General features: G+C 45.3%; 1 protein-coding gene across 2 annotated transcripts; it reads left to right on the forward strand.

Annotated features, from left to right (window-relative positions):
* The first annotated feature begins 8,338 nt into the window (after nt 1–8,338).
* On the forward strand, nt 8,339–24,634 carry tcf20 (transcription factor 20). 2 transcript variants are annotated; one of them, XM_084071526.1, is made up of 6 exons: nt 8,339–8,912; nt 11,162–19,705; nt 20,116–20,209; nt 20,376–20,439; nt 20,666–20,755; nt 22,813–24,634. In XM_084071526.1, the coding sequence occupies exons 2-6, from the start codon at nt 12,434–12,436 to the stop codon at nt 22,814–22,816; spliced, it is 7,524 nt and encodes a 2,507-aa protein (XP_083927652.1). In that variant the 5' UTR covers nt 8,339–8,912; nt 11,162–12,433; the 3' UTR covers nt 22,817–24,634. The 2 variants fall into 2 exon arrangements, with proteins under 2 accessions (XP_083927652.1, XP_083927653.1); XM_084071527.1 differs by having other exon boundaries at nt 8,340–8,912; nt 20,376–20,425.
* Nucleotides 24,635–26,277: the final 1,643 nt, after the last annotated feature.

Here is a 26,277-nt window from a genome sequence, read left to right on the forward strand (position 1 = left end):
ACTCTGGGCCAATGCTAACGAAGGACCTGTGCGCAAGGAAACAGGGTTTAAGGCTGCCTTCACCGCTCCACTTCCGGTGGTGAGCTTGCGTTTTCATTCCGAATAGATAACATTTCTACACGGAACACTAACACCACTTCTCCCAGAGAACATGGATGGTTTTGGTTATAAGCCCACTTGTTTCTATGATGAAAGAGTAAGTTCAAATGTGAATATCTTTCCGTGGTTGTCTGCTCCGCGGACGCTATTGTTAAATTAGTTTCGGTTTAAGTTTCGAGTCGGGAAGGATGACGGACACGTGAATCCCGCCCACTGCATTTGATTGGATAAAGCGCGGCCTGCTTCCTGATCTGAAGCCACGCCCACTCCCACACAGTGTGTACACGTTCTGACGAATCTTCAAGACAGATTCCAACGCAGTGCAGAATCTGTTCTTGAGATATTACCAACACACAAACTGTTAGTTTGGGATGGCTCATGGTAGAAGATCAGGGATTGGTATTTAACATAGTCAAAGGTACAGTGCCCTCAATACCCGCATACCTGTAGAAATACTTCTCCAAAGTGAGTGACACCCACAGCCACAACACTAGACGGAGCAACCATGATCTGGTACCACCCAAATGTAGAACAAACATGGGAAAATTCTCATTCTACTGCTCTGCCACCAACATGTGGAATGCCCTGACACCATCCATTAAAGGATGTGTAACAGTGGTTTCATTCAAAATTGTCTGGGAAAAAAATCAATCAGGAGACCACAAGGGGAAGTAACTATAATTTCCCATCTCCTTTGTACATATAGTGTTTGTATTTGTCGATGACATAATTGTGTTAATGTTGTATGCTACGTTGATGAATTGAAATCATAGGACCACATGGAAACAAGTCCCCAGGAATGTGTTGTGTTGTCCGTAATGTCCTACTGTACCATGTGCTGGTTACATTTCTGACGTATAAAGTATTCAATCAAAAAAAGCCAGCATTCAACCTGGCACAGCTCCATACACGACCATTCTATTTCCCTGTCACTCAATGTTTTTCCTCTGCCATTTCCCATTCTCTATCTGTCCTTTGTCCTATCTATCTATCTATCTATCTATCTATCTATCTATCTATCTATCTATCTATCTATCTATCTATCTATCTATCTATCTATCTATCTAATAGATAGATAGATTCTATCAATCTATCTATCTATCTATCTATTACCTTCTTTCCTCTCTCTCTCTCTCTCTCTCTCTCTCTCTCTCTCTCTCTCTCTCTCTCTCTCTCTCTCTCAGCGTGTAAGTCGGCAAGCCTCTTGTCCTCCCCCTACTCTGCCCCTCTCTGTCTCTCCCTCTTTTCCCCCTCCCTCCTCCCCTCCCGGTATCCGTAGTGATTGGAGGCAGGGTTCTGGGGTTGCTAGGAGACGGAGACAGAGTATGGTAGCAGGCCTCTGTGTGAGTAGAGTTATATGAGGATGCTGAGTGAGGAGGGACATTAGGAGAGAGCGCACCCTGCTGGATCTTTGTGGCCACTAATAGCCACATCATTATGATGGATTGTATGTCATATGTACCCCATATCATCTTCTCTAAAATGAGCGTAAACCCCATTTAAATGGTGTGTGTGTGTGTGTGTGTGTGTGTGTGTGTGTGTGTGTGTGTGTGTGTGTGTGTGTGTGTGTGTGTGTGTGCGTGCACACGTGCAAGCGTGCGTGTGCGTGCGTGCGTGCGTGCGTGCGTGCGTGCGTGCGTGTGTGAGAGAGAGTGCACATTTGTTAGTATGTGTAAGTCTGCGTGTTAGAATTTGTGTTAAATTTGTGTTTTATGGTGTGTGATTACCAAAACAGTCAATATCAGTGCCATATGCCAACCACGTCAGCGTAATGACTGTCGACATTGTCACATTGACAACAATGAGGAATGGCTGAGGTTTACATATCATTGTAGCATCAGAATCCCTTACTGTAACCTCAGAGATTTGAAACGTCAGCTTTTCCAAACAAGCCTCTGTCTTGTGCTTTGATCCGTTAAAGTTGGCCTCAAACTGAGTGAATGGTATATCCTGGTCTTGTGTTTTCTACCATGCATCATCAAAGCTATGGGTCACATATGGCTCAGGTACTGTTGGTTGGTTCCCAAGGTTACTTACTTATCACCAAAGCTATCATACTGGTACAATACCTACTGTGCGAGGGTTGCTAATTGTGATATTGTAGGACACTCACATAGTGAGTCACACAAAGGCCATAAAATTGTCCCAGTGCATGACTTTCAAGCATACACAAAGGCAGAGATGGGCTGGAATTTCCATATGTCAAATCCCATCCATTCAGTAAGTATACTGATGTGATGCCTGAGAATATAAACATTTTAACACTGCTGGAGTTACATTAATACTCTGGATTTTGCTGTGTAGTGTGCTGCTTTGTGTTCCATCACATCAACATGTTTCTTGTGTGACTCTGACTCCATGTGGTCATCAAGGAAATTGCAAATCACAGCTTGGTGACAGATCACTGGCTGTTGCAATATGAACTGAATCCTGCGGCATGCTGCTGTTGTCTGGGCTAATATATTGTTTCCAGTCATTGGTGGCATCATGCAGTGTCAGTTTTTCTCTATCCCTGTTGATTATTTCTTTCACCACAAATCCAAAATGAAATTCCATTAAGATTATATCATAAGGAATCTTGTTCTATGAAGAGAGTGTCTTCATGCCTAAACAAGTATAAAATCAATGAGGAATGTTTCCATCATTTAGCATAATGTTGAACAAAAGCAAAGCCGATATCCGTAATTAGTTTAGCCAACGTAACAGGATAAAACAAGCCTTACTAATTGTTTGTCACTGACATTAAAATCTTACACAGGTCCGCAGGATGAGGTGAAGAAGATTTATTTATTGTTTAATTGTTTAGCAATTAATAATAATGAATAATGAAAATGATGCCACAGGGACCAAATCAAAGTAGGTACCCTAAAAACGTCTTCTTTTTTAAACATCAGTTCAAATGAAACAACACTCATCTTGACGTTCTACAGTTTGAGAAACCATTTAATAAGTGGGTCATTCAGTCGTTCATAAACGCATCAAAATTGCATCCTAATGGTTATTGAATTCACTGGCATAATTGATTTGCACAAAGGAATTGCCCCTGCATGGTAATCATAAAATGTGATGCTTTAATGTGGCCTCTATTCACTGTGAACACCCAGTGAAACTACTTCTCTACTGTTCCTCTCTGTATGTGTTCAGGTTACAGAACTTGCAACCCAGCTGTGTCTTAATTGCCCATTCAGGAGCTTGATTGACATCAAGCTTAACTTGCCCAGGAAAAATCTCAAGGGCTTTTGTATAAAACCAGCACAGACAGGTCTGATGAATTCCATGAAACTGTGGCAAGGAATGCTGTGCAAATGTTTTCACTGACAGAGAATACCCTCATCTGGTGTTTGCATGTTAATATAGGCAACATATTTCATATTGGCGTGTGAGACCTTGTCCTTTTTGCTCATGTTACTGTGAGTGTGCAGATTCTGTGTCAGTGGAAATGCAGACTGAGTACACTACAAGATTGTGTAGCCCTTTGGCATGTAGACACATACCAGTTTTTGCTAGATGGCCATGCTAGGTTGAAAGGAGTTACTTAGTTGGCGCCATATTTAAATTGCTAGAGGATCGGGCCACGCACCTACGTCGCACCGCCAATCCGGCTGATATGACCATATTTGGAAATCTCTGTATCTGTCAGTTCTTGTCCCCTTTATGCCCATATATGGAGATCTCTGTATCTGTCAGTCCTTGTCCCCTTTATGCCCATATATGGAGATCTCTGTATCTGTCAGTCCATTTCCCTTTTATGCCCATACATGGAGATCCCTGATGTCATCAGTATATGCCCATATATGGGCATGCCCCCTTTTGTGCCCATATATGGAGCTGAGCGATTTGTTTGCACCTGGTGCCATGATGACACATTGAGGTTAGACAACACACTCACACCTATTTGGGCATACAGTGGCTGCATTGGGAACTCCTTATATGGATATGGCTGAGTCATGGTGACATGACTGTGACATCAGAGGTCCGTCCGCCCGCCCGGCCCGCCAGCGGTCCTCCCTTAAGCCAATTTTAATATTGGATATAAGGCAGGATGCAATGCTGGAGGGAAATTAAATTACATTTCTCAAATAATTTGTCAGCCTTTTAGAGTTGGATTTCCATTGGTGGTTCCTTGGTAGTGTGAGAAGAGGATTCACAAGTGAGAAAATCTAATCTAACCAGACAATATAACAGGCTAATGATATTCCAACATTTTAAAAATGGAAAACTAGAGTAATTTGTATTTGGGCCGCCTCTACAGTAGTATTTTTCCTGAAAGCAATGGCCAGCTCAAAAAGGAAGCTTGATCCCTGTCTCCTAAACGTTTTCCATTGTCTGCAGCAAATCCCATTGAACTGCAATGTGATAACTTGGAAAGGTATTTAAAACTAACGATCACAATCAGTTAATAACATGGTGAATCTTAATCATCTTTATTGTCACATCACAGGTTTACAGGTGCAAAACAGTGGGTGAAATTTGTTTTTGTGAAAGCTCCATCGTTTTTGATTGTTTCCAGAAAGAGAGAGAAAAGAAAGAAGGGGGGGGGGGGGGGGGGGGCTCTCTTTGTGGGGCAAGGGAAGGAAAAAAACAAGGAATCAAAAAATAGACAACAAGGTATCTACATATTTACACATATCATATACATCCAAACATTATGTACATGAGGTTTAGAAATAAGGTGCGTGAGCATAGGAGCTGGTATATACTGTTCATGACATTGGTGCAAGAGGAGTAGGCCTATCAGTGTGTCGTACATGAGATTAAGGTGGAGAGTATCAGCAAGCGTCAGGTTCAACCACATAGTCCACAAAAGGTTGCTTTACTGGTATAATCCACAGGTAGGTAGGTCCATGAGGAACGCAAAAGTCCAAGGCCAACCTGATGACAGGCGGTGATCATGCCTTGTTCAACAGTCTGAAGGGGTTTGAACAGTTTGTGGCTGGTGGTCTGTCCTTGATGATGCTCTGAGCTTTGACTACCCACCTATTCTTGTACAGTTCCTGGAGCGAGGGGAGCTCGCCTCCCATTATGCATTCTACTGACCGCACCAACCCGTAGGTTTTTCTTTTCTTGGGCAGTGCAGTTTCCATACCAGGCTTTAACACAGCCTGACAGGACACTTTCAATGGAGCTGTTGTAGTACAATCTGAGGATGCGGGGGCTAACTCCGTAATTCTTCAGGCGGTGAAACCAGTGTAGTCGCTGCTGGGACTTTTTCCTCCCGTGTGTGTCCCACTTGAGCTCCTCCTCGATGTGTACCCCAAGGAACTTGAACTCACTGACCCTTTCTACTGCAGCTCCATCGATGAAGAAGGTCTCCTGAAGTCCACGGTCAGCCCCTTGGTCTTGTCCACGAGGCTGTTCTCCTGGCACCAGAGTGCCAGTAAACTGATCTCATCTCTGTAGGCACTAGGCAGACTCATCGTTGTTGATAATCCGACCCATCACTGTCGTGTCATCAGCCTACTTCAGGATGATGTTCAAGTCGTGTGTGTACAGGGAGTAGAGGAGAGGGCTCAGCACGCATCCTTGGGGTGCTCCAGTGCTGAGGGTCACCTATTTCACCTATTTTAGTCACCTATTTTCAAAATTGCTTTCATTTAAAGATAATTTCTAAAATACCACAAATCAATAAACAACGCAATCACAATTATAAAAATAAAAGTAACATGCACAATATTTACAGTGAATGCACCTCCCAAACAAGGATGACAACACGGATGCTTGACCTGTTGACCTTCGCAAATGCCTGCAAGAGCAGAGTGTGTGTGTGTGTGTGTGTGTGTGTGTGTGTGTGTGTGTGTGTGTGTGTGTGTGTGTGTGTGTGTGTGTGTGTGTGTGTGTGTGTGTGTGTGTGTGTGTGTGTGTGCATGTAAAATTAAGGGTGACAGATCCATCTGTGGAAACAGCAGGGGCATATTACTCCTTTCTGCCACTGGTAAAGTCCTGGCAAATATCTTGCTCCACAGGCTTATCAACACCTTCACTGGAGACCTGCTTACCAGTGCAGCTTCAAGAAGAACTAAAGCACAGTGGACATTACTTTATTTCACGCCAGCTGCAGGGAAGATTCCATGAACAAAAACAGGGCCTGTTACTTGTATATAAAGTAGCTTCTCCTGCACAAGGAGAAGCGAGTGAGAGTGATCCTGTTCTTCAGATTGGATGGGCACCTCTTTAATGTCACAAGGTCTTCAACAAAACTCTGGTCTGTACAAGGAAACTGGTGCTCCAGTGCACTGATGATTGCACCCTTGTGGCATGCATGCAAGAAGCCCTGCAGGCTACTCTTGCAGCAGCCATGAAAGCATGTCTTTGAACATGTCACAAAATGATTACCGGTAGTCCTCAACCAGTGGTTATCAGAACCCCAACAGATACCATCCGTCTTCTGTGTTGCAGATTCCTCTCCCACCATATAGTTCAACACATATACTACCTTGGAAGCATCCTCCCAGAAGACTGCAGCATTGAACAGGGGATCCATAACTGGAGAAAGCAGACCGTTCCTCATTTGTGTGTGCGATCGTGTGTGAGTGGGTGAGAGCGTGCATGCATGTGTGTATGTGTATATGTGTATGTCTGTCATGAATGCTTTTGTGTGCATATTATGGGGGAGCACAAAGGTGTGTTGACCCCTGAGCACAATGATGTGCTTGAGTCTATCCTGTAAAAGATTTCATGACCTTGTGAGGGAAACTGTCAGTGTTGGACAGGCCTGGCTGACTCACTGGCCTACTGTATCGATGCCCTATTAAGTATATGTATCTTGCCTATTAAGGCTGATTTATATTTTGTTATATATCTACACAGTCCTACACAGTAAAATCCTGTGTGTTCATGTAATTCTGAGAGTGCAGTCAGTGCACAAATGTAACAAGATGGACCGGTGAATTTGTGCATGCACTCCCAGAGTTACAAATAGCCTACTGTGTGGCAGTCATAGAAGTATATATCACTCTATGTAGCACTCTGTGATTAGAGTGAATTCAACCAGCAAGCGAGTGTCTTCATGAAAACGGCACATGTCTAAGACAGAATGTAGATAAGTAGCCCACAAATTATCCTCAGTTAGGGTTCTGTGATGCAGTTTCTATGGCAACCATGATAGAAATAGACGTGTATCTGCACGGGAATGAAATATATTGAATTGTTGTTTAGAAGCAGAGAGATTTTATTCTTGTGACTGATGGGTTAAGTGAATGACTTTCTCTCTCTCTCTTTTTTTCTTTCTCTGTCTCGCTGTGTGTGTGTGTGTGTGTGTGCGTGCGTGCGTGTGTGCACATTTGTGTGCTTGTGTGCACATATGTACATAAACGCTGTATCTGTTCGTATACGTGCTCATGGTTTACGTACAGAAGATTTTGTGGATGTGTGTGTGTGTGTGTGTGTGTGTGTGTGTGTGTGTGTGTGTGTGTGTGTGTGTGTGTGTGTGTGTGTGTGTTTGTGTGTGTTTGTGTATGTGTATGTGTATGACACACTGCAGTACATTAAAAGTGCAGCACCATGGATGGGGGGCATAGGGCACACCATTATGATGGTAGTATAGAGTGAGTGGGTCTGGGCTGCACTCAGTGGCCCTGTGGAAGAGCAGATAAGCTCTGGGAGAGACAACACAATAAATTTAATGGGAAAGGGATTCTGTTTGTAGCACCTCTGTTATTGTTCCTGTACATGATTACATTACATTCTGAGCACATAATGCCACACATTAACCATCGGAGAGGTATTATGTTAATGATTTAAGTGTTTTTTTTCCCTTTGCACAAACACTGTTATTGCCACACTGTGTGTACAATAGGTCTACATTTCAGTGATATGATGCAGAACCCATCCATTGCACCACAAATATTCTGTCTAATGTAATTTGCACACAAAATGCTCTTTGATCTGTTATTGACTTACTCAACTCAGACATAACCTGCCATATTACACCTTATTCCCATTGAACCTGAAGTCTCTTCTCCATGTTGCCTTTGTAGCCTGGTGCCTTCATTAATTCACTTTCACTTGAGATGAAATAAGAACAAAGGAAGGAGCTGGTCCAGAGTCAGCCCTGAGCCCACAGAGAAGAAAGGAGCACAAACTGTAATTTGGTAACACCCTGATGAATTTACATTTGGATGTATTAATAGGTTGGAAATCAATGAAATGGCAAGGGCTTGAGAGGGAGGGGAGATAGAGGGATGTGATGGAGAGAGCTGAGGGAGGGGGTGCAGGAATATGAGTGTGTATGCATTTTCAAGGCGGTCTTTCTGTTGCAAGAAGAAAAAACAGTGGTCTAACAGGAAAACGAATTGGTCGAGAGCTACTGATGAAGGCATGAGGAATGCGATTTAGTTGCGGAAACTGACATTTCGGAATCTCCGTGTGTTTAATGAGGTCTTGTGCGATGGCTATGTGTTTCATTTGAGCCAGAGCGAGGTGGAATCACCTAAACGGTGTGTGTGAAATAGGGAGAGAGAGAGTGGGAGAGAGAGAGAGGAGAGGGAACAAGAGGTGGAGGGGGCGGGGGTGTATGGACCGACCTCACTGCTTACGGGACCTACAGGCACCCCGATTATTGTGCTCTGCTCTCATCATTCTTTTGGGGAGGAGAGGACAAAAGAAAAGGGGGGTAAATCGGAGGAAAGGCCCAGGATCTAAGTCGTGACGGGCCCCCCGACTTCGCCGCCGCTGGTCGGGGTTGTCTGGACGTGGAGAGGGCGAGGGGAGAGCGGCGGAGCGGTCCACTCGAGACCGGGGTTTCCTGCCACAGCAGCGGGATTGTTTCACTTCTCCGCTCCGAGGGGCCTTGTGATGTGAAGCTCCGTCCTCAGGTATGCATCAGCCTGGCTCTCCCTGGTTAGCGTTAGCTGGGTTTGTTTAGGGGGAATTACATTACAGCTCGTCTACCGCAGCATCCCCATCATCACAGATCTCTATCTAGTAGTGAACGCTATTTGTGCTAACCTAACCTACATATCAGAACGGTATGTATGTTCCCCCCACTGTTTCTAAAGGGGGGACATCTGCACCTAATCACCTCTTCTTTGTAGCTAAAGGTTGCTTTGCTTGCCCGTCCCGTCTTGCCTCGCCCGTTCTAATGAAGTGCATTGTTCACACGAATGCATTACACAATAACGCAATATAAACGCAAATTAGCCTTCTTCTGGCTAGCGTACAGGCTAGTGTTGGATGTTAGCTAGCCACATATGCAGCTAACTCGCGCATTTAATTCGCAGCATATGATAGGGAGGGCAGTTTAGCTAACGCTAACATTACGAAGCTAAACTAGGCAGATAGCACGACCTGCTAATTGTAGCTAGCAAATCCAAGTTACAGAAGACAGTGTTGAGTTGTTGGTGACAACCTGGGATTACAATCACCCCCCAAAAACGAAGGCAGAGGTGGTTTGTTCAGTCTGCAACAAAATACTGCGCCCGTCCTAATTATTATAGGCCAGGGGTTGATTTGCTGACTAATTGACTGCATTCAACCGGTAATTTTAGTTTTTTTTAATAATGCCAACAATCGCCTATCCCTTTGTAATACGACAGAATTGCAAGCGGTGCGAAATCTCGTGTTGTGATTGATTAGTTACCAGCTCTAAACTAATGGATGGATATAGACCAGAAAGATGCTTCAAGTCTGGCCAACTTTTGACTGCATCACCTATAGTTCCACACGGGGTGGTGGGCTGCCACTCAATGTGTGTTTATGTACTCTGTGCTGGTTGAAGATGCCACCTGGCTGGTTTCATTTATGGATTATTAAAACAGTTGTTGTCCTCTGTGTCAGAGCATTATACCAAACAAGGCTAAATCACCATGCAGAAAATAGAATGACATAAACCCCAAAAGATAATTATGCCACTAGGATTCAATAACTAATGAGTCTAATAAAGAGACCCCCCCCCCCCAAAAATAAATAAATAAAAATAAATAAATAAATAAAATAAAGGATGTTGTATCATATGTAGTCATCCTGTGTAGATCAGAAGATGGAGGGTTACGTTAGCTATAATAAAAGTCACTATAAGTTTTGTTATTGCCATTAAGCATTTTACAGTGTGTTTGTGATAGAAAATAGAGGCTTTTTTTCATGCACAGGCAATGACTCCACGAAGGTGGCATTGCTGCCCTAATTACCCCTTTCCTTTTCCTCTGTTGATTCAACCCTAACTTTAAATACATTAAAGTTAATTGTCTCAAGTCCCCTCATTGGCAGGAGGTGATGTAGAGACCACATACTGTAGCTTGCATTGGCTCCAGCAGGTTGTTTGTTTACTCGTGAAGTAGGCTTTGTGACTTTGACTGTGTTATTTTGTTACCTTAATTGCATGCTGCTGCTAGCCCACTTTCCTCCCCTCCACCCCTGTTTGTTATCAGCCCGTAGAGACTGCTTAGGCTTGCATTGCTGAACCTTTAATCGTTATTTGTGTTGATAGCAGGCGGGGGTCGGCAAGGTATACAACATCAACCAGTAAAAAAGGACAGCGTATGTGCTGCCAGGAACACTTGAACATCTAAATATGTTATTGTATCACTGTAGGGAATTGGGTATTTTACTAATTTAGGAAAAATGGTACCTTGTCTGATACTGTGGTGCAATGAATAGTGGAGCTCTTTATGGGTCCTGATGCCTTATGCTTGACAACTTGTTTTGTATGTTTACTTTTTATATATACTTTATAATATAGTATTATATTATATATTTATATTTTATGAGATGTTTACAATAAGCTCAAATATTAAATCAGGCGAAGTAAAAACCTGACAATTGCAAAATTTACTTGTTGACGAATAACTATGAAATTACATTTTCGTCCAGTAATAACCAGCCCTGCATTATTGTTGCAATTTCATTAATATATGCTAATTACTATGTCAAACACTAATTAACCCAGAAAAGGATTTTATGAATATTGTGTGTGACAACTTCATTTTTCTTTCAATAGTTTAAAACAATACAATTTTAATTATGCAATCTTGGCATTAGTCCAAGACAAACCAGGGTATTGGATAAGAAATGTAATCATGGGTGTCATTTGTGTACACTGACGTTATTGTCTTTTCTGTTCTTTCAGATTCACAAAGGCCCTCAGGTCAGCAGTTGTGGAAAAATGAATTCAATTGCATGGAAATACCGGGGAGAGACAAAGACGGAAGAAACTGAATTGACTAAACTTGAAGAGGAATTAATGAATTACCCTCCTTTTGGAATATCGTGGTTATGGAATTAGGTAGAATTAAAAGACAATAGTCAGAGGAAAAGGTAAGACATAAATGCCGAAGACCCAGGAGAGAACCAGGAAGAATTCATCTGAACACATTGAATCAAGCAAAGCGCAATTACACAATAGGGACCAAAGACTGTCCAAGTAAATATAATACAGCTGCGGAACAAACAAACATTCAAACAGTATTTCAGAGGGAATGAATGCCCCAGAAAGTCTTAAACTCAACATCAAAGAGCAGTTAAGAATATCAATGGAGTGTTCGCCTCTGGGAATGTTTCGTGGAGGACTAAATGTGGACCTTTTGGTTAGCATTGCTACAGTTATCCTGTCACACAGGTGTGAGCCAGTTCTGAACAAACCCACATATAGTCATGAACTGAAGAACTGCTGCGACAGAAGGCAGTCTTAATGGTTACAGAGACACCTTTTCCCCCCTTGCACATGGGACACAGTTGAATCCCACCACAATTTAATCTTTGTGTAGCTCTGTTTGCCCATGCTCTTATTACAGCGGAGAGAATAATGTTTAAAGACATTTAGAGTTGAAAATCTCAAGTGCTGCCTGGTGTGTCAGTCGTGCTTAATATCCTCGCCTACTCAGTGCCAAACTGCTTCAGCTTCATGGGAGTTATTGCACTGTCTGCGTCTTGTGTTTTTTAGCAGTGCTTTCGTAGCAGTGCCAGCATCTGCTGCAGAACTTATCTATTCTTGTGAATTTATTTTGACTGTTTTGAAAATCCAACTGTTACACAAGTGAGAGATTTTCTTTTTCTTTTGACTGGGGAAAAAAAGTTGACAAAACCATATCATCAGCAGATAGCAGAAGTCATCTTTTGACCATTTCACTTATTGATTATCTGCCTCAACACCACAGTGTTCACCTTTTGCTGCTACAAGTCTGATTACAACATCTGTGATATATTCCTCTGCTTTATCCCTTTTGTTGGACTTCTGAAAGACATTTCCTTGCTTTACTGCCAGCTGAGAGACTTGCACATTTTTTTTTATAATACACAAATACTGCCATAAGCCTTTCACTTACTGATCTGATCAGAAGCATTCCCTGTAGACATTGACAGACATTTCCATTTTTACAAGCCCCCAAAACAAAAGAAAGAAATGCAAAACTTTTCAAACAGTCCAGTGCCCCCATCTCTCCCTCCTGGTTTCAGTGGGAGGGGTGGAGTAGGCCCCCCTTTCCCCCCACAACCAGCAGATCCCCAGATCTCCCCGAGGATGGCCGAGGATTACACTGGGATGCAGCAGCCCAGTCTCCACAGAGGCCACCACCACCACCCCAGTCAAGCCAGCCATATGCTCGCTTATAGTGCCAGAAGCAGAGGTGCCGGGGAGGCCGTCCCACTGCAACAGGGTAACATTCACAGTGGCAACAGTAGCAACCCATACCGAAAGGAGGCTATGGATTATTATTTATCAATGGCTGGGAAGGATAGGCATCGAAGAGGAGGTGCTATGGGTTTCGGGGCAAGCTTTGGGTACCCCAACATGGATGGACATATACCTCACCAGTACAGACATGCTGGATCAGGCTCTGCATCATCTGGCATGATGTCGCCCTACCTGATGGACTACGGCTCCTCGGCCAGTTCAGGTGGCGGCGGTGCGGGTAGTGGTGCTGGTGGAGGCGCTGGAGCATTCTCTCCTTCCCAACAGTACAACATGAGTCAGAACCCTGCAATGCAGTCAGTGCCAGGTTCTCAGATGCAACACCGCCAGCATGGGCAAAACTACCAAGCTCTCCACCATGGGCAGCAGCATAGGAGCTATCCCCACTCTGGGCACAGAATGACCCCTCAGTACCCACACTACTCCCCACAAAGTGGGGCCTCCACAGGGTCGTCAGGAATGTATAGCCCCCCGCCACAGAGATATCACGACGGGACTGGCGCTGGGTTTGATCCCAAAGTCAACAGCTCTCCTAATGTCAACTCTAATTCAAACTCGGCCTCGAGTGCTGCTGCTCCTAACAATGTTGGGCCGATGGAGAATGTTCCACAGAGTTACCATGCTTCGAATTATCCTGCATATTCCCCACAGACACATTCACTTCACAAGCAAGCCACACTGCAGCACCGCAACTCACAGCACAATTTGGGGGTAGGCTATGAAAACTCTCTGAAGATGCAGCACCACGGTCCGTCCCTAGGCGCTGTATATGCTAAACATCACCAAGCCTCCAATCCCAATATACCTCATCCATCATCACAAGAAATAGCCAAATCCCCAATGCACTCAAGTGCTCAACAGACCCAAATTAACCAAAACTTCAGCCCCATCTCCAATCCCTCCCCAGCTGCCTCTGCAGTGCAATCCCCCAGCTGTAGCTCCTCTCCTTCCCCTTTGATGAGTGTCTCGGACGCACATGGAAATCCTTCGGGACACGGTCCTTCACATCCTCCTCCACCCAACCCCCGTAGCACCCATAGTCACGGTAGATTACTGCAGACCATGCCTCAGTTGAGTCCCACGCCCAACTCGAACAGCAGCATCAGTAGTTGTGGGAGCAGTGGCAGTCATAAAGCCCAAGGCATGAACACAGCTGCTGCTGGTGGTCACTCCTCTTTGAGTCGCAGCAGAATGGGCACAGCGGCCAGCTCCAGAGAAGAAGGTTCCTCCATTTATCCACCCTCCCCTCTTGATAAAATACAGGACACTGGCCTCAATAGTCTGAATGCCTTGACTTCACAAGTGGCCAATTTACCAAACACGGTGCAACACATGCTTCTCACTGACACAGTACTCTCACAGAAGAAGGGGAAAGATGGCGGCCAAATACAGCATGGAGCACACGTCATGCCCCCGTCACAACCGAGGAGCCGAAACGCCAGCGCAACCTCGAGCACCAGCACGGTTAGAGACGGAAGTGCCACAGGCGGTGGAGACGGCGCCAGCTCTGAGGCTGGAGCTGACGAAGACTCCTCGGTGTTGTCAGAGAGAGGGCCACCAGGGGCCAAGGCGGAGCGAGAGGAGCAGTTTCCTGAGGGAGAACATGCAAGAGTGAGACAGATGAGTGGCGCCAGCAGCGGTTCTGAACCGACCGGCTACTACCCTCCATTGCACAGTCAGAACCGGCAGCAGACCGGACACACATCGCACATTAAAACAATCACTTCTGAGACCACAGTGAATCAGCCAGTTGTTACTGAAACGAAACAGAGCGAAGCTCACATTCCTTCTTCGTCGTCATCTCCATCCTTTGGTTCTTTGTCGTCTGAGCCGGGTCCAAACACACATTCGAGGCCTCCTATGTCCTCGACCCCCTCATCCTCTTCCTCTGTTGCACCTCCCCCTCAGACAAACTGTATCTCAGAGCCTTGTGCCACAGATATCAATAACAGATATGGCCCTAGTAAGATAATAGAAGTGAAAAATGAAGAAGTTAAGGCAAAGGGCACCCATCAAGTGCAGGGTGGCGGAGAAGTAATCATACGACAACATGGGCAGGATGGTGAAAGTACGCTGGGCCCCGTATCCAGTTTGCATAACCACGAGAGGGAAGGAAAGCACCAGATGTCCGAGGAGCTGCAGAATGCCAGCAGTGTAGGTGTGATTGTCTCAGTGCGGTCGGAGGGAAATCACACAAACAAAAGCAAGCATCCTCAAGACAACTGTGTGGAAGAGAAACACTCACATGCTTACTTCAGAGAATCTAGCAGTCACAATGGGGAGGAAGGTGTAGATCTTAGTGTATATTCCTCTCATCACCAGCTGCACCAGAAACCTAATTTTGGACGGCCTCAAAATCTTCCCCAAGCTGCTGCACAGAAATATGGCTATTCAGAGTCCTCGTATGGCACAGACATGTCAACAAAGAGCAGAGGGAGGCCTGGTCCAGTGGGTGAATCAAATTCCAGATACCCAGGTTACCACCAATCACAGTCTACTTATGGCCCTGTGCATTCAAAAGACGTCGGAGGCCCTGCTGCGGCAGAGGCATTGGGAAAGAGAGGGGAAGGTGCAGGTGCTCGAGTTCATGAGGATAATTCTCAAATTCAGCAGTTCCCAAGCCTTTTACAAGAAGTACTTCAAGGTTATAATTTAGATCGGCGTTATGGCCGCCCGGAACAAGCGTTCCCAGCCCACCTTCAGGGCCAGCAGCAGTTTCAATCCAGACATGCTTACGGTGTGAATGAAAGTATGAGAATGCAAACTGCCCAGCCGGAGGCTTCCACTCATTCTTCCCAAATTGCCATTTCCAGAAAGGCCCCACAGCCCCATAACCAGAGGCAAGGAAGCAGTCCTGATTTTGCCTCTGAATTGCACCCCTCTCTGAAATCAGAAGAAGCCAGCAGTAAGACATCACAAAATGCTGAGAAAAATAAAGCGGGCGTACCCCAGAGTCATTTACCACAGCCTACTGTGTCTGTGCCACCTCCACCAAAACATATTAACTTAGCAGACTATTCTTTACCGCAGAGGAAAGCCCCGTCTAATCTGACCACTCCATCCTCTGCCGTGCAAGAGCTCCTCCTGCAAGAGACGGAGCCACTAGCAGGCAGCGCTGCTCAGACTGAGTCTCAGAAATCATCAGGATCCCTTTTAGCCCCGTCATCAGAACGGCGCTCTGTCATCTGTGATGTGTCGCCAAACCGCCGCAGCACACCAGAGAGGGACAGGGAAGCTGACAGGGAGAGAGAGAGGGAGAAAAGTCAAAGTGGAGCCTCTGTGATCCAACAGCCATTTTCCTCTCCAACAGCAACCAATGATTTGAGCAAAAATGATCTCGGAGAGAAACAAGTGAAAATGGAAACGGCAGCAAAAGACGCTGGCCCAGACACTGCAAATCTACAAGCTGATCCTCAGCATGGCATCAGTGGTGCAGCCAAAGAGGCTGATGGGGAGTATCATTCCAAGTCTATGCATTCCTCTGTCGTTATAAATGCTGACCTGTATAGGCGAGGTAATGTTGACATGACGGCAATCCCCTCTCACCCTGCCAGCTCTAATCCATTGTCCCCACCGTCTAGGCATCAGGCCTATCTCCACAGTGTTGATTTATCAGCTGGTCACGCCAGTGGTTTTCCAGGATATCGATATGGTGATGCGAGAGAGGGCAACGTGATGCCACGTAGCAGCCCCCACTTCCCCTCACATCCCTCCTACCACAGCTTATCCCCCCAGGCTCAAATGCAAAACCCACAATCAACAAATAAGCTTCAGATGTATGCGCACCCCCGTGGCCCGCCGCACCACCCCCATGACATGAATGACTGGGTAACCGCAATGAACAGGCCCACCAAGGACATGATGATGCAGCCTGGTTCCTCTCCAGGAAGACATAAGCTAAGCCAGTCAGAGCAGAGGCTGCTCTCTCAGACTGACGTAATGCCCACTGAGCCACACATAAGCAAGCCTCCACTCCAGCACCAGAGTGCTTACTATGATATGAAAATGTGGGAGTCGACACATCCAGGAAGAGAAGGTGGGGCGATGATGGAGGGGGAGCCTTACTACAGAACACAGCCTCCTCCTCTTCCTCCCCCGCCTGCTCCCGTTGCTCCACACGGCCCTCCACCCCCCCCACAAATAGCCCTGGCAGCGGGTCCGAATGCTATTGAATCTGATGTCTCCAGAGGAGCCGCGGAAGACAGCAAGCCGCCCCGCCCAGCCCCTGTGTCCAATTCCGTTAAACCCCCCGCCGAAATGAGCCCTGCTGTGCCGGGACAGGGACAGCGGCAGTCCAAAGCCGGGGGTTTCGGAGACACAAATCCCTTAATGTTACGGAGGAGGGTTCGTTCCTTCATCTCCCCCATTCCTGCCAAGAGGCAGCTTCAGGACAGTTCCCAGATTCAGAGGGGTGCTCCTCCAAATTCACACCACTCCCCCGGGGCCCAGTCAGAGTCAAGCCATCACAACGAAGACGACTCCAGTTCTGACATGCCCTGTCCCAGACTCTCTTCCCCCATTCCTGGGCAGAATGCCTATTCACAGTCTCTGTCGCCTAGCGGTAAAACCAAGGCTTTGACCCCGCGGAAAGGACGAGGTTTGAAACTGGAGGCCATAGTACAGAAGATAACTCCGAGCATCAAGAAGCCAATGGGCCACACTGATGCAGACTCAAATCACTTTTCGGGCTACTCTCACTCAGAAATGACACAGTTCAGTGATTCACAGGACCAAGATTTAGCTCACTTCTCCAGAGTTGCTGTGGGGGATGATGGTTACATGGATGAGAGTAACTCATTAAACGACATGATTCCCTTCAGAGGAGTTGACGAGGCAGGGCCTCTGCCTCCCACTGCCTACCCCTGTGATCATCCGACATCTCAAGTCATCAAGCAGACAGATTTTGACTTTGGGTTGGGGGCTGCAGTAGCAGCGGCGTCGGGGGACAAGGAGGACTTCACTTTGCTTGGACCTCTGCCCCCTCCCCCGCCACTACCTCGCCCGGTCCAGGGCTCTCCGCCTCCTTCTTCCTCTGCCCTGTCCGATATTCAGCATTTCACCAACACTTACCAGCAGCTTGAGACGCGAAGAGGAGAGCAGTCTGCCGCTAACCTGCTCAGACAGAAGCTGCAAGAGAGCGGAATGGGATTTGACGATTATCCTGGCAGTGACTACTACAGCACGACCCCGCCCCACCACAGCCAGGGCCAGGGACACATACTGAACAGACAGCTGCAGATGACCCCAGGAAGGTCTTCTCTGTCACCTCAAGATTCCAAACTGCAGGAACTCGTCCCTAAAGGCTATTTCCCATCCGGCAAGAAGAAAGGCAGGCCTGTTGGGAGTGTAAACAAACAAAAACGTGCGGGCCAGAGCCAAGGCCAAACTCCAGGCCAGTCAACGACCCAGACACAAGGTCAGGACTCCACTCCGATGGCTCCTCTGTCCGAGCCTCCTACACCTCCACCTGCCACGGCAGACAGAAATGATCAGTCGGCAGAAATGATCGACATCACAGCAGCTTCCGTGACTCCACCGCCCTGCACCTCAGAACTCATGAGTGCCTCGCCTCTGGCCCCGCCTGTTTTAACCCAGGTGGTAAAAGTGGACGCAGAGAACGAGGACACTCAGCCAGAGAGTGAGGTCAAACCTCTGCGACGGAGGAGGAGGGGTGTGAAGGACGAGGGCGAACCAGGGGAGGCGAGGGGGAGACAGAGGAGGAGGAGAAGGGTAGCAGCCGTGACAGTGACAACGTCGGTGGCCAAAGATGACCTAGATATGTCGTCGGGGGCAGGAGGAAGCCTGGGAGTAAGTGGAGGTTTCCCGGATATCAACAGAAAGGGCCTGTTCATTCCACACATACACGTGGAGAAAAAAATCCCAGAGATTGGGGCGGTGTGCACCATTGTGAACGCTGAGGAGGAGAAGGTGAAGGGAGAGCGTAGTGCAGTCGCAGGGAAAGCAGGCAGCAGCGGGATTGAGTCTCCCCTGAGCTCGGCGCTCTCCTCCCAGCTATCCAGGAGAGACAGAGAAACAGAGAAATGGGAGCCAGATGAGGTGGAGACTAACCTCCAGTCAGGAAAAGCACTTCCTTCATCTGGTTATGTTGTTTCAGGCCCTGTGATTACAGAGACCAATCACTCGGGCCGTCTGCTGTGCTGCCTTTGTCAGAAATGGGCCAATTACAAACACCTTGGAGACCTGTATGGGCCTTATTATCCAGCTGAATATGCCGCCAAGCTTCCAAAAAACCAACCCCAGGTCAGACAATGTCAGGTGACCACCGGAGCCAATAAGACAGGACCGGCTTTGGACACCAATGCAAATGTATTGAGCGCCATTCAAGAGACACACACACAAGACATGCAGATTACAAAGTCTTCAAATGAGACTGACTATGCCATCAGCCTGGTTACAAACCCAACCTCCCCCGCCACCATGGTTGGGACTGCGTCTCTGGCCGGAGGAGAGGAAATGATGATGTATCTGGCTGGCAAGCTCGGCAGCATCACCTCCTCCGCAGCCATCCCCCCCACCAACACCACCAGTACGACGACATCACTAACCTGGGATATGAATCTAGACATTAGACCCATCCCCGAGTTGAAGAGAGAGCCAGACATCGAGAATGATGAGCAGCGGAAGCCAACATTGCTGCAGCAGCAGCCAACAGATGAGGCTCACCAGAGACCCCAGCACAGAAAGCTGACCTCTCATCCACGCTTTAAACGGAGGCATAAATCCAGTGACGACTCCCCCAGAATGGTGCCATCCAACAGCAAGGCCTCCCTTCCCTTCCAGCCTCCTCCCCCAGCGCTGGACTCCCTGGGGCCCCTGGCCCAACTGGCCCAGCTGCCTCAGATGCCCATGGACCCAGAAGAGCTGTGGGTCCACGAGGGCTGCATAGTGTGGACCAGTGGTGTGTATCTGGTCAATGGGAGACTGTACGGCCTGCAGGAGGCTCTAGATGGCGCAAGGGATACCGTAAGTGGCCCCTAAGTTTACATTTGGCCCGCTTTTTCTCTGTGAGGGTGAAGTTTTCTGTGAGATTAGAAGTTGTGTGTGTGATTGTTCTTTTATGTGCACTGTGGGTTGGCCATAACCACTTAAAAGTCTGTGTCAAAAAAAAAAAGGCAGTAGTAAAACAACATTTTAGCTGTAGTCGGCACTTCATCAGATATTTTATAAAGTGCATTAACGATCCTCTGCACAGTGAGCTGATTTCAGTATACATCGTCCCTCTGTTTGTATGATATTAATAGAATACGTGTTTATTGATTTTTATCATCTCGCAGTGCCCTTAGCAAGTCGTCACTGTCTACTACACTTTTGTGATGTATCGATTTCTCGTCTTTAACCCCCCCCCTTTCTCTGTTCTGTCCGTCTCTCTTCAGTGCTGCTCCTATTGTGATATGGTCGGCTCCACCCTGGGCTGCTACAGTAAAGGATGCACACTCCAGTACCACTACTTGTGTGCCATTGAAGCTGGTAAGTAAATGCACAGATAAACAGTTATATTGTTGGGCTGCGCCTGCGCCACCTCACTCTGAGAAGTGACATTCTGGACGGCTGTAAAGGCATGTACAGATTAACTGAGTGTTGGCGGCTTATAGGTGTCCAGTATCGATATTTACTCTCCCTTCCCCTCCAATAGATTGCTCTCTGAATGAAGATAACTTCTCGCTGCGGTGTCCGAAGCACAAGGTAAAGAGGGAGAGGTTGGTTATCACATTGTTTCTTGGGGACATTCATGATTAATGTTTCACGTGACTCAGTGAAAAATAAAATTGAAAAATCCTTCTGCCACCGACTGTTGACTGGATCGTTAAGCTTAATTCTCTTTTACTCACTTTGTCTTCTACCATCTCTATTACTTTTGCACCCGAACCCCCTCTCTCTGTCTCTCGTTCTCTCGTTCCGTCTCTCCCTCTCTCCTTTACTTAGTTTCCCCAGAGCAGTCGGCCATCCAAGTCAGTGTACCTGGAGCAGTCAGAGAGAGGCTGAGAGAATAAGCGAGGAAGAACGGGCACATCTGTAAGTTCACACTCAGTGGTATGCGTTTGTGTGCATGCATGGGCATCTTTATTTGTGCATGCACGCACATCTGTATCTGTGTGTAGGTGTGTGCACATTAGTATATTTCTGTGTAGGCGTGTGTGTGTGTGTGTGTGTGTGTGTGTGTGTGTGTGTGTGTGCGTGTGCGTGCACGCAAGATAAAGAGCGTTAGGGGAAGCAGGAAAGGGAGGGAATGCTGCGTTCAGACTGTAGCTCATTAATGATTTATCTGGTTGGTATGAATCCCAACAATCTGGTTGGTCTTATAAACCCTGCCTTTGTTTACTATTCGATGGGGAAATTAGTTTCTCATAAATGGTCCTTGAGCAAATAAATGGACAATTATTCAGGTCCTCCAGGCTGTTTGTTGTTTGTTTTTCGATTTAGGCAGCGCAAGCTCCAGTTTAATTCTAATATAACAATAAGATGAAAATAACACTAAGATTCTGTTTATTGTTCCGGCACATCTGCATATTTCTGCATATTTGCCTAAGAGATGTAGAGACACACAATCCAACCTCCCAACATATAAGGACAGGAAGGGCCAAGAGCAGAGTATGCCACAGGTCTCAGTCACGTGAAGTTCAGTGCATTGCTCAAGGGTGCTTCGGTGGTGTTAGTATGCACCTCAGACAAGCTTTTAGAAGTTGTTGTCCAGTGGCAGCACACATTCAGTGCATGCCCTTGTTTCCAGGTTCCCGAAAAGTAGAACAAAGCTCTTAATATTTATGTTAAAACAAGTATACTAGAAAGGTGTGCTCAGTAGAGTGCAGTATGTGGTCACATTTTTGGGGGGTCCGGGGTTGTGCACCTGTATGAATAACAGGCCTCAGCATACGTCCACCTGGGCATGGGGCAATTCTCAATTGATCTTGCATGTATGTCTGTTCATATTGTTCTGTATAATCTGCAAAGTGTGATTATTAATTTCAGTGTGCGAGTCCTCCCTGAGGCAACACAAGGCCTCTGTTAACAAGGCTGTTAACAGTAGGCTTGTCCTTACATGTAAACAGACACAGCGATCTTTATAATCTTCATCAATAAGGACAAAACTCCTTCACAAGAAAGAGATTCATGGAAAAAAATGTTTTACATTTATAGGTAATCAACTTCAATCTTATGCGACTTTGATGGGTTGGCATTTCATTCTGGAGCCATGGTTGTCTTGACAACTTGCATGTCTGCGATTGACTAGTACCGCTACACCACATGAGCCAGAGGGACAGGAGCATTGTAATTGACTAGTGTAGATCCCATAAACTGGATGGACAGATTGTGCCTGGTTGGATAGTACTGCTCTTATCACCTGGAGGAACAATAGCTCTGTGATTGTGAATTGGCAAAAATGACATGGTTGTCATTGACAGATTTGAAAAATATTCAGGAATTGAGGTCCATGGCCTGCTGGCAGCATGCACAAGAAATATCTGCTTAGTAGTTTGCGAGATTAGCTGCGAACAGACAGATACTTGGCTGAATAATAGATAGGAGATATTATCTCCATCGCCTGGCAGAGATAATAATAAACACAGTGCTAAATCAAAGATATTTGGAAGGTAAATGGGATAAAAGAGCTTCTAGCTTTTGTTTTTTAAGGAAAATATATATTTTTTATTGATTTATAAAGTATAAGTATATATAAGATATTTGGAAATGCCTTTTCATGTGACTTTAGTGCACAAAAATAGTCACGTTGCTTGAATCACTTGAAATCACTTTGTGTTCAAATCGAACATGACATTTTATCTTGAATTGATTTACTGTCACTCTGTCCGTTACTGTGAAAATTACCAGAGTTGAAAATGATTCAACTTGTGCCGAGTACAGTTACTCACTATATGTGCTGCTTCGGGCAAAAAAATCGAAATTTTTCTTGATTTACATTGAAGAAATTGAGCTGCGGCCTGTGTGACGGCACCATTCCGTGCAGTGGTTGGTCACCATTCGAATTTGTCATTCTTTTGTACTTCCATGTCAACGGTGTGTGGACGTCATTGAAAATTTTCTCCTAAATCCTTTGTTTGGTTAAATCCTAGGTGAGGTTGGACGTCAGAAGACTTGAGAATTGTTTGTGAAGCAGCCCTCCTTCCCCCTCCTTCCGCTCCCCCCCTCCTCATGAAGCAGGATGAGACAGGACTGGCATCGGACGAATGACAGATCTCCGACAGAGAGCCACACAAGAGGAGAGTACAGTTTGTCAGCAAGGAATCTACATAATTACTTTTAAGATCGGGGGAGGAGAGTGGGGGTTGACAAAATACAGACTTTTGTTTTTCTAAGAGAATTATTGCTCTTTACTTTAAAACAGAATATATATTAAAAAAATATTTGCGCGAACAAAGCAACACAGAGGAATCGATCTGCAACTACAAATGACAAAAGCAAAGCTGTACAACAACAAAGGACCTAGGTAGAACAAAATGAGACATTGGGTGCGACACAAGATTTGAAAGGAACTTCCTTTTGAAAGCAGATGGGAACACAACTTCCTCTCTAGGCTTGACTTTTGAATTTCCGGAGATACACTCAAAATAGTTTTATTCTTCTCATCTGTATTATAATTTTAGTTGTTTATTTGCTTTTGTTTGTTTGTCTGTTTTCTGTTTGTTCTTTTGTTTTTCTTTACAGGTTTTTCAGTTGTTGAGTGCTTTATAAACCAAGTATTGGGAGTAAGACCCTCGAGGAGGCACAGTGAGGGGGGTTAGACCAAGTCATGGCGAAGGATTGGCTTACGTATCTAAGAAGTAGTATGTTATCATAAAATATTATGATAGTCTTTATTTTAGTCATTATTATTATAACTATTATTTTCTTATCTCCATCAGTATTTACTCATAGAAGCTAAATGGATGTATCTCACTCTATACTTGGTCGATATATCACAAATTGGCCAATATGAATAATCATCATTCCCGGAGAGGGAGGTACAGGAGTGTTGCTTGGAATGTCAGGGTCGAGTTGCCACAAAGACATTATTGCCTTGGAGAACGGACATCTGTTGCCTTTTCAAAAGTAGTGCGTGAAGGAGGAGTGAATGTGTGTGAAATTTGAAGACTTAAAAAAAAAAGAGAAAAAAAAGGAAATGGAAAAATGTGCTTATTTGAGTCTTTGAATCCATTTTGGTCCTTTTGAAAAGTGTTCTTATTTTTCATCCCTGGGGTTTTTATGGTACAGAGTATTCATGGAAAAAAAAGATGACAAAAAAAAAGAAATAAAATAGATGGACACAATCTTATTTTTCAAGTAAAACAAGAAAAATGTTCGTAGCGAGAAGGACGGAGCCGTTACTAAGGAGGAGATGACACTATGGACTTATGCATGCCTGCCATATTTGACCAAGATGGCTGGAAAAAGACTTTACAGACAGGACACAGGGTTTGCATTATGGTGGAACTGCACAGAGTGCACAAGTAGCGAACCTGGGGAACGTTGATATCGCTTTGTATAGGAAGTTACGTTCGACTGACAAGTGTCAGGCCTCTGAGCGTTGAGGAAGAAAAACATTCTGGAACTTTAGAGGTTCTAAGATTCTTTCGATGAATGGCTGTGATTGGCCAACTGTGCTGTCCAATGAGGAGTCTGCTTAACCAAGTACTTTTAGAATGGTTTTGTTTCCTTCGTCGGTGACACTACATTGATTTTGATCGGGAGATGCAAAATCCATTCAAAAGAAACATTGCCATAAAACTTAAAAGTGAGTTGTATGTGGTGTTGTCTTTATCATTTTTTTATTGTTATTCTTGTAAAAAAAAAAAGTCGAACTGACAAAACAGTTACACTATTGAATCCATGCTGTACTAGAAACTTGTCAATATGTATATGAATTATGAATACACTTTAAAAATGCTTCAAGAATGATCTAAGTGTTTTCCACTTTCACGTCAGTCACTTTTGTTACATTGCCAAATTAATTTCAATTTGAATGTATTTTCATTATTTTTTGTCACTTGTATTTCTCTGTTACCAACTGTTTTCTTTGACATCTCTCTCTTTCAATCTTTTTATTTTTTCATCACTGTTCTTTGTCAGTCACTTTTGTTCCATTGCCAAAACTAATTTCAATTCTAATATAATTTTGTTAATGTCACCTGTTTTTCCTTATTCCAGCTGCCTTTCTTTCCTCTATCACCATCTGTGTCACTCACTCTTTATTCTTTCTCTTTTTCTTTCTGATGTACACTTTTGTCAGTCCTCTTTCTATTTCATACACACAGCAGTGTATCTTTGTGTTTACTGTGTCACATGTCGTGTACATATACATGATTTGATTCCCTCCCCCCTCTGTCTTTGGTCTAAGAACACTCATAATGACATTCTGATTCATTGTGTTACAGAAAGTCAGTATTTCACAGTTGGTACCATTTTGTAAATCAACTGACTTCACTGTGACCCTTTCTACCAGGGCTCTTTGTTAACCTAGGTCACCACAGCCATCTACAAACTATGTTTAGTGTTGCATGGGGTAAATTGCCCCAACTTATTTACCCTCTCAAGTTCCTGACCTAGTAATAAACGCCAAATAGTTGAGGGGTAGGAAATTTATATTCTGGGCAATCTGACCATGCAAAAATAATAATGCACCTGCCATCCCCTGAGCCTCTGTATGTTGAGGAAGAGCCCCCTCTTGTGGAAATGACTCACTGCTTTTCAGATATAGTCAACCGGCTCTTGTATGAAATAGGTTGACACATTGATTCTGTGGTAGCTTGGACACTATGAACAGATGAAATTGGTGGATTCAGTCTGTGTGTTGGGTTTGCAGAGCTGCTGCATGTCTGCCTTATTTTTTTCCATCCTTTCAAGGTCAAGCTGATAGTAGTAGTTCAAACACACAAGCCTGCTGTTGCATGCTACTTTCAAAGGCAGATGATTTCCGGAAGTTGTGTCTGTGTGTGTGTGGGGTGGGGGGTAGGACAGATAGAATAGAGTTGTCTGATTTGGATTTAGTATTTACGGATGGCTTAAAGAAGTGGTGTGGGGAGTGGATGATGTGTTTGTGCATGCGCACAAGCCGCACATCTGTGTGTGTGTGTGTGTGTGTGTTGTACATAGCCACAGTCACTGGCCAGAGGGGCCGCATCATAAAGAGGGACAAACACCACCTTGTGTAGGTCAGCGTATTGGCCAAAAAAAACCTCACCGCCACACTATTCGTAGGAGAGGAAGAGGAGTATGACAAACCGTTTTGCTGTGGCCTTCCACTTGCACCCACTGACGGCCGAGGAAAGTTAAGAAATGCGAGGTTAAAGAAGGTGAGTGTTTTTATTCCCTAATGTTATTTAAATTTCAATTCCCCGCTCGACGTCGAGCGTTCCATTGCGTTGGTTTGTCTACTTGTATGTCTCCTGGAAAGGCTCCATTCTGGCAACAGTCTAAGGCCATTTCTTCTCATTTACCTGTCCATCTGCCTAGCAATTACGGTTGGTGTGCTGTGAGCCTCTGTCACAGTGTTCACTCTTCAAATGTGATTAGCCATGTAAAACCTGTCAGTCCGTGCACAG

The sequence above is a fragment of the Gymnoscopelus microlampas genome (assembly GCF_963454915.1).
Source record: "Gymnoscopelus microlampas genome assembly, chromosome: 11".
Classification (NCBI taxonomy): domain Eukaryota; kingdom Metazoa; phylum Chordata; class Actinopteri; order Myctophiformes; family Myctophidae; genus Gymnoscopelus; species Gymnoscopelus microlampas.

Coding starts and splice junctions, on each gene's coding strand:
- tcf20 (XM_084071526.1), top strand. CDS start 12,434: ATGCAAAACTTTTCAAACAGTCCAGTGCCCCCATCTCTCCCTCCTGGT. Junction 20,210..20,375: donor CTTGTGTGCCATTGAAGCTG/GTAAGTAAATGC, acceptor CCCCTCCAATAG/ATTGCTCTCTGAATGAAGAT. Junction 20,440..20,665: donor CACAAGGTAAAGAGGGAGAG/GTTGGTTATCAC, acceptor TCCTTTACTTAG/TTTCCCCAGAGCAGTCGGCC.